Source organism: Epinephelus moara, chromosome 24 (assembly GCF_006386435.1).
Source record: "Epinephelus moara isolate mb chromosome 24, YSFRI_EMoa_1.0, whole genome shotgun sequence".
Lineage (NCBI taxonomy): Eukaryota > Metazoa > Chordata > Actinopteri > Perciformes > Serranidae > Epinephelus > Epinephelus moara.
Genome location: NC_065529.1, coordinates 2,650,493 through 2,658,160, shown reverse-complemented (window position 1 = coordinate 2,658,160; position 7,668 = coordinate 2,650,493). Strand labels below are relative to the sequence as shown.

The following is a 7,668-nucleotide window of genomic DNA, read 5'->3' as shown; positions in this document are numbered from 1 at the left end:
CTAACATGCTAACTATTATTTTTATGTCACTAGTCACTTGAAACAAATTTAGGACGATAGGAGACAGGTTGAAATAAACCGAAATTTCCCTTTAAGGCTTTTAGCGTCAGTCATCCGAACCTAACTGTCCACTAACTTCACCTGCTTTAACGATAGCTTCGTGTTGGTTGCAGAAAGTACATTGCACTTCACCACTCAGTTGACTGATGTTCCATTTGTTTTTACACTTTTCCCAACGACAAAGCAAAAAGATACTGGTAGTGGTACTTTCACATTAGTGAAATGGGGTTCAACTCCCTACAGTGTCATTGCTAAAAGCCAAACACAAGACATTACAACAACTTCATAAACAACAACTGAACAACAAACATATACACCTCAATCTGTATCCATATCAATCACAAACACACGTAGCCTATCATCTTCCAACTGACGCCTCCTTACCAAAATATATGCTTACTATGGGCACTGCACTTGTTAAATTAAATGTAGTGAGTTCAGTATTAAACATTTCCCTCTAGAATGTAGAAAAGTGGCGTGAAATAAAAATACTAAGTACAAGTAGATAAGTGCAGTAGTAGAGCAGATATACTGTACTGGAGATGCATCATTAATGATGTGTTTTCTATCAATTGAGGCTCTGTAGGTAAAAATGTAATGCTTGAGATGGAAAGAACTGGTAGTGTATCTTTTCTAAATTTAATTAATTCCCAACAGCAGTGTCCACAGAGAAAACAGACACATCAGTGTAGGCCTAAACTCCAAACCTCGACATGGTCGTTTTACTAAGCAGGCTTTGAGATTTATAATGTGACAGTACAGAAATGTGCTGAGCTTCAAGGAAGTCAGAAGAACAACGAGCACTTGGGCTTTAAATTATTCAGGTTGAAATCAAATCACAGCAGGAGAACAGCTGCACTTCCCCAAATCTTGAAGATCATTACCTGAGGATTTCTGTTAAAAGTGAATTTGTTATGGCTTGTTAAATGAGCAGTGAGTGTGTGACAGATTACTGAACAATGCTTCCAGCCTGACACCCAGTGTCAGCTCTGGGTACTGCATTGTTTTGTTTTCCGTTATTTTATGAAAACTCACCATTATTTAGAAACACCCATTTTATTTCAGTGATTCACACAGTTGATTTGAGTTTTTCTCAACAGAAAGGTTCTGCTCATATTGACCCCCGTCTTTCTTTAATTTACCTGTGCTTGGTTCCACAGTATGACATCACAAATAAAAGAAGATTAAGAGAAGTCATGTTGATCAAAACAGTTACCATCTATACAGATACTGAACTTTGGATGTCAGACAGAGATGGTTTGGGGCACTCTAGCAGATTGGCAGTTTGGCTGTCAAGTACTCAAGTAATGATTTCAACCTTTCAATCAATCACCCACAGAGAAGACCTTGTAGAAAATAGAAATATAGACAGCACATAGACACAGTCACAGGTGTTGTTTAATCACAGCTCATCCTTGCTGTTCTGAGAGTCTGAGGCTGACATTGCGTGAGCTGCTTTTTTGGGGTCCGTCTTGGCAGCAACTTTGACTGTCTTTTTTGCAGCCGGTTTTGCATCCTTTTTGACTACCTGCTTGGCTTGTGTTTTAACCATCTGTTTTCTGTCTTTCTTCACAGCAGGTTTGACTTTGTCTGCTGTCTTGGTCTTTGCTTGGTCTCCAGCTTTAACCTTTGCTTTAGGAGCAGCTTTTGCTTTAGTGCCAGTTTTTGTTTTGCTGACCAGTTTCACCTCGGCTTTGCCCTTTGGTGAGTTGGCTGGTTTGTTAGCCTGCATGTCTGCTGGTTTGTCATCTTGCTTACTATCTGCTTTGTCCTGGTCAGCCTGTGCAGAAGCTTCTGGTGTTGTCAGTTGGGGCTTGGAGGTGTCATATGCCTTCTTTTTGATAAACTCTGCATCCACAGGGGTAGAAAACATCTTCAGCATATCCTGAGCTTGGATTCTCTCCTACAAGACAGAAAAAGTAACATTTGAGGGAAAACAGAATGCAAAATCAGCAAATTAAGATTCAATAAGAATAACACCTTGTGGTTGTATGACCCACGACCAGTTAAGTATCTCTTACATTTAACATCCACGTCTGTGAAAACATGGATGCTTTACACACATCTTCCCCCCAGCAGCACAGAGGATCTATACAATCAACTAATTCAGTATCTGACCAAATGTCTCCCCTTCTGCTCCGGAGATATGACATTGAATAATAGTCAGAAAACATGATGTCAGAGTGAAGTTGACGTTTGACCTTTTGGATATAAAATGTTCTCACTTTATCATTATATCCTATTAGACATTTGTATGACATTTTGTCATAATTAGTGTATGAATTCTTGAGTTATGGCCAAAAACATGTTTTGCGAGGTCACACTGTCCTTTGACCACCAAATTCTAATCAGCTCATTTTTAATCTGCGTACACATTTATGCCAAATTTTAAAAAAAAAAATCCTCAAGACGTTCTCATGAGAATGAAAATGGACAGAAGGTCACAGAAACCTTTGACCTTTGACCACCACAATCTAATCAGTTCATCATTAAGCCCATCCGAAACCAGACCCTACCTATTATCACTCCGTCACAGAATAGAACTCCCTTTGTAGTCACTTACAAGGTTGAATGAAGCATCCTTTATGAGGTTGTGGGGAATAAACACAGCAGCAAGCTTTGGGACAAATTTTACTCTCTGCGGTGAGAAAAATAAACTGTTGTAAGTAACTTTTCACAACCATGGAGAGAAATAAAGCCTAATCCCATTTTTTGTTCTTCACATGTATTTGTAGCATTTATATTTAATCAGTATGTGCTGCTATTGACTACCTGAATATTTTGATATTATAATTTTGTCATTAAAAGTTATCAATAATTCGATAAATTGATTGATTTCTAGTGACTAGAGAAGGGTAGATTTTATCCTAAATACAATGTAACCTTTAAGATGTTAAAATCTGTATGACAAATGTCCATCTTAGTTTAAGCAGTTTACATTTGTAAAGGTAGCCACCTGGAACTTTACTTGTACGGAGTGTCCTCTTGATAAATACAATTCAGCATTGCACATGGTCAGTAAGTCGACATCGGTGCAGGCTCGCTGTTGAAGGGTTTGACAACCCCCTTCCACTCCCCGCTAGTTGGTTTGGGATAGCACTAAATGTGGCGCGGACCCTCTGTATGAGTGTACAAACGAGGTGAAAGTGGGTAGGGAGAGGGTGTAGAGAGTGGTCTAAAAAAGGCCCATTTAGTCCAAGTGGCTGTTTATGCCAAATTTGGAGAAATCCCCTCGAGGCGTTCTTAAGATACCACGTTCACAAAAATGGGACAGATGGACGAATGCACAACCCAAAAACAAAATGCCTCCCTCTGGTCACGGCTATCGCCAGTGCAGAGGCATAAAAAGTCAAGACCAGAGGCAGACATTCTGGATTAGATGCTACTGTGATAATGACTGTTCCATTATGCTATAGGTTTCAGTGAGGGTACACTATTTACAGGTATTTATGTCTGCTTTGCCATTTTCAGTTATGAATGGTTAAAACAATGGTTCAGACTCACTACTGTTGCTCTGACATATTAGTGGGAGAGTTTTGCAGTTGTCAAAGTTTCACTCTCCGAGGAGTTTTCATTTTTTTGTGTTTCTCTTATCCATCCATCCATCCATCCATCCATCTGTTAGGATTCACAGGACCACAGATGATTTGTCATTTGTTAAAATCTAAACTGGACATGTGAAGGCTTCTCTTCTCTGCATGCTCTTTGTTCTTCAAACAAAGAGAGCTATTTCTCACCTCAGTGAGAACAGTCGCCAAACTTGATTAGACAAGACTTTTACAGTGACATGTGACTCTGTGATGTCACAGGCATCTGTAGAAGGTCTGCTCCCTTCAGACAGTCCTCTCTCTTACTCGGGAGCTGCCGAGCAGCCCTCTCTTTTTCCTGGACCATGACTTGCCCACGCTCAAGGCCCAGACAAACCTGAAGCAGAGAAGTAAGACTTGCAAGCACAAGGTTTGCAACTAGCTTTCTAGCAACAAGGAGAACCAAGTGAGTTAGCACCCAGCGTCTACCTCTGTAAAGACCTCAAGCGACCAGCTTCCTCAGAGTTCCACCTTTCGAAGAAAGGACACACCAAAGACTGCATCTGGAACCACAGCTCTTTCCAGGCTTTTTCCGCCGGCTAACAAAGCAGCACACCACCAAGTGACTCTTTCTTCCATCCACTAAAGGATCGGTAACGTAACAACTGGGCATAGCTTTATCACAGCTTCACAGGCTAAGCAAGACTGTTTAACTTGTTGTATGTGATTTAATGCTGTCATTGAGTTATTGTAATTGTTTGCAGTTAGGTCATTGGTTAGTTGGCTTCGCCAAAGCTAAGTGTTTAGTTTGCCTATGTTGTTCACAGACACACAACTAAACAATCTCTTCACTAATCCAGACCGTTTGCAACACAAATCACATCCATATAGACTCATCTACAAACAGGCTTTCAACAGAGCTACACCCAAACAGGCATGTCAAAGTTCCCGCTTCTTTTCCTTTGTCCTTGTCCTGACCACACGGTCAGACAAACACCTCCCCCGATCTGAAGCCAGCTTTGATTCGGCCATCTTGTAGTTCTCTGTTGTCAGCCATTTTGTTTTGTAGGCCAAACGGCTCTTTGATCACCACACCCGCCTTTGTCTTTCTCTCTCTCTCTCTCTCTCTCTCTCTCGCACACACACACACACACACACACCAAGCTTGTTAGTTAGAATTTGTGTGTTTTGGTTTTGCTTTGCTTACTTTGTGAATAAATATAATTCTTTGGAATCATGCCTGCTGTCTGTTTAATGTTGCACAGGAGTGAATGAATAGTTAATCTCTGCTGCGTCAAGAACTCTGAAATCCTTCAGGCTTTACTGTTAATTTTGGTTGTTGTCATTAATTTAATTATTAATCAAAACTCCAAATTAATAATTTAGCGTATTTTATGAGACTGATATCTTTAACTGGCTATCATTTTCCCTTTACGGGAATTAAGTCACATTATTCAACATAATTATTAATTCTTATTAATAATTATTAATTATTTCCAATAGCCAATTTACAACATTAACGGTGTTGTACCCAACATAATTGGTGTGACACCCTGAAAATGTTGACCCCAACACATCCATCCATCCATCCTTTTTCATCCACTTATCCAAGGCCGGGTCACGGGCACAGCAGGCGGAGTAAAGTACTCCAGATGTCATTCTCTCCAGCAACACTTTCTAGCTCCTCCTGGGGAGTCCCAAGGCGTTCCCAGTCCAGTTGAGATATGTAATCCTTCCAGTGTGTCCTACCAGTTGGATGTGCCTGGAAAACCTCTAATGGGAGGCAACCAGGAGGCATCCTGATCAGATGTCTGAATTACCTGAACTGACCATTTTGACACGAAAGGATGTCTGAACTCCCAACCCTATCTCTAAGGCTGAGCCCAGCCACCCTCAAGAAGGAAGTCACTGCGGCCGCTTGTTTCCACAATCTCATTCTTTCGATCACTACCCAAAGCTCATAACCATAGGTGAGGTTTGGGATGTAGATGGACTGGTAGATAGAAAACTTGGTCTTCCAGCTCAGCTCCTCTTTTCACCATGGCAGTCCGGTGCAGCTACATGTGAATTGAACTGAATTTTTACTTTACACATTAGCAGACGCTGCTGGTAAATTCTACAATGGTAGAGTGATTCCTAGTTATGCCCATGTCAGTGAGACAGACATGACAGCACAGAGACCATGTGTACCTTTTCCTCGTGAGCAGGATCCAGGGTGAACCACAGTGCCACAGCACACCTCTGACCCTTGGTGACGGCTCTGACACCATGTGGGTTTTCCTGCCCTGCTCCAAACCCGACCACACGGCCGCACTGTGGACTCACCTCGGCCTGAAGATGTTCAAAAATGCAAAACAACACAACATGCAACATTTAATCACACTGAAGCTTTTCATTTATTATTTATGTTTCAGTGCAACACATGAAAAAGATACTGGAAAGAAAAGCTGAATATTTACCGTGACTGTTTTAGCATCCAATTCAGTGAAAATAAAATCTCCTCCCTCAAAATCATCATTTAGATAAAGGATGGCACTGCAGGGGAAAGACATTAAAGGGAAGATGTTATGTGGCTGCTTGTCATCAGGGCTGTCTGGTTGAAGGATAGACTCTGTCGTGTATTTCTTTGTGTGTGCTCACCTGTAGTCTCTGTGTGTGTATGCTGGAGGTTCCTTTATACATTCGTTAAGCTCAGAGACCAGCAGACAGTTGTCCACGTGAACAGGGTGACTCAGGTCCTCACGGTCCTCCTGCTTCTCTGAAGAAACAACGGTGCAGAGAGAGGTCACCGTATTTTATACTGTGATCACACAACCCAAACCACTATTCCCTGCCACCAGGGGCGAAACTGGACTCTCAGCCCAGTGGGAGCAGAGCTTTCTCATGGGACCCTCAAGTCATTTTAAAATTCTCAACCATTAATTTGGAAGATATCTCCATATGCTATGCATAATGTGTCACTTGTTGAGCCAAGCAAGCCTATATATCTAATGAAACATACAGTAAAGCAACTTGTTGGACAAGCTTGTTCTGAAGAACAAATAAAGAAAACAGGTTGCCAGTCAAGTTAAAAAGTTTCAGCACCAAATATGGCACCGTGATGATGTAACAGCCAGATTTGTGGTATTACTGCAATGCCAAATAATGCCACAAGGTGGTGCCTTCTTTTTGTTTTGTTGTGATCTACTTGAGTTGAGAGTTGAACACACACTGTCACCACACTACTCTGAACAACATCCACACAAGAGGACTCTCAACAGTAAAGTGTTAGGTGCAGGTTATATAGACTATGTTCGACTGTTCATATATGCTAAGAGAACATTGTGCCATGGAGACCTGGTTTGTATGGTCCATGTTAAGTACTGTAGAATAAAGTAACAGTGTTGAAACCTCCTTTTCGTCGTCTGTCAACACTCTGAGCTAGACAGCTGATTGACAATGGTGGTGCTGAACAGGTCAAGTGCACTGTCTCAGTCAGTACACATCTTTCTTACACACACTAACATAAACATCATAGACACAGCAATCTACAGCACTATATCAGGCATACTCCAACACAAAGTCCTTCTGCAACACCGCAGGCAGTGACAGTGACAGGTGCCAAGATGCAGTAAACATGGAGTACAACAACACATTCTGACTGACTTCTTCCTAATCAAAATGCAATTTATTAAAGACAAATTATTTTTCACTTGTCCCTGCTAGGGAATGCACAGCTAGATTAAAAATGATTCAAACAGTAAACAGGAGCAGATCAAAATGGGGCTTATGTACATTTACATTGTAGTCTAGTGAAGTCCATACCCCAGAAACCCTATAATACATCGCACTGAAAAGGGTAGTTCTTAAAATTAGCTGTTAAAGGGAAATTTCGGTTTATTTCAACCTGTCTCCTGTCGTCCTAAATTTGTTTCAAGTGACTAGTGACATAAAAATAATAGTTAGCATGTTAGCCATTAGCCTAGATACAGCCGGGGCGCATAGTAGCGTCAGACCTGTTAAAATGTAAGTGAACGGGCAACCTTCAAGTGCAAAGTTAGTCCACTAAACAAGCTTTTTTTCCACAAAGACCGCCTCATAT

General features: G+C 41.2%; 1 protein-coding gene across 1 annotated transcript in view; it reads right to left on the bottom strand.

Annotated features, from left to right (window-relative positions):
- Positions 1–677: 677 nt before the first annotated feature.
- The window catches only part of p3h1 (prolyl 3-hydroxylase 1), a 38,701-nt gene continuing 31,710 nt past the window's right edge, over positions 678–7,668 (bottom strand). Inside the window, exons 12-15 of the mRNA XM_050038777.1 lie at positions 6,228–6,345; positions 6,047–6,122; positions 5,778–5,918; positions 678–1,963 (exon numbers count right to left, since the gene is read on the bottom strand). Of these exons, the coding sequence (XP_049894734.1) occupies positions 1,463–1,963; positions 5,778–5,918; positions 6,047–6,122; positions 6,228–6,345 (836 nt within the window). The 3' untranslated portion in view covers positions 678–1,462. The remainder of the gene's footprint in view (positions 1,964–5,777; positions 5,919–6,046; positions 6,123–6,227; positions 6,346–7,668) is intronic.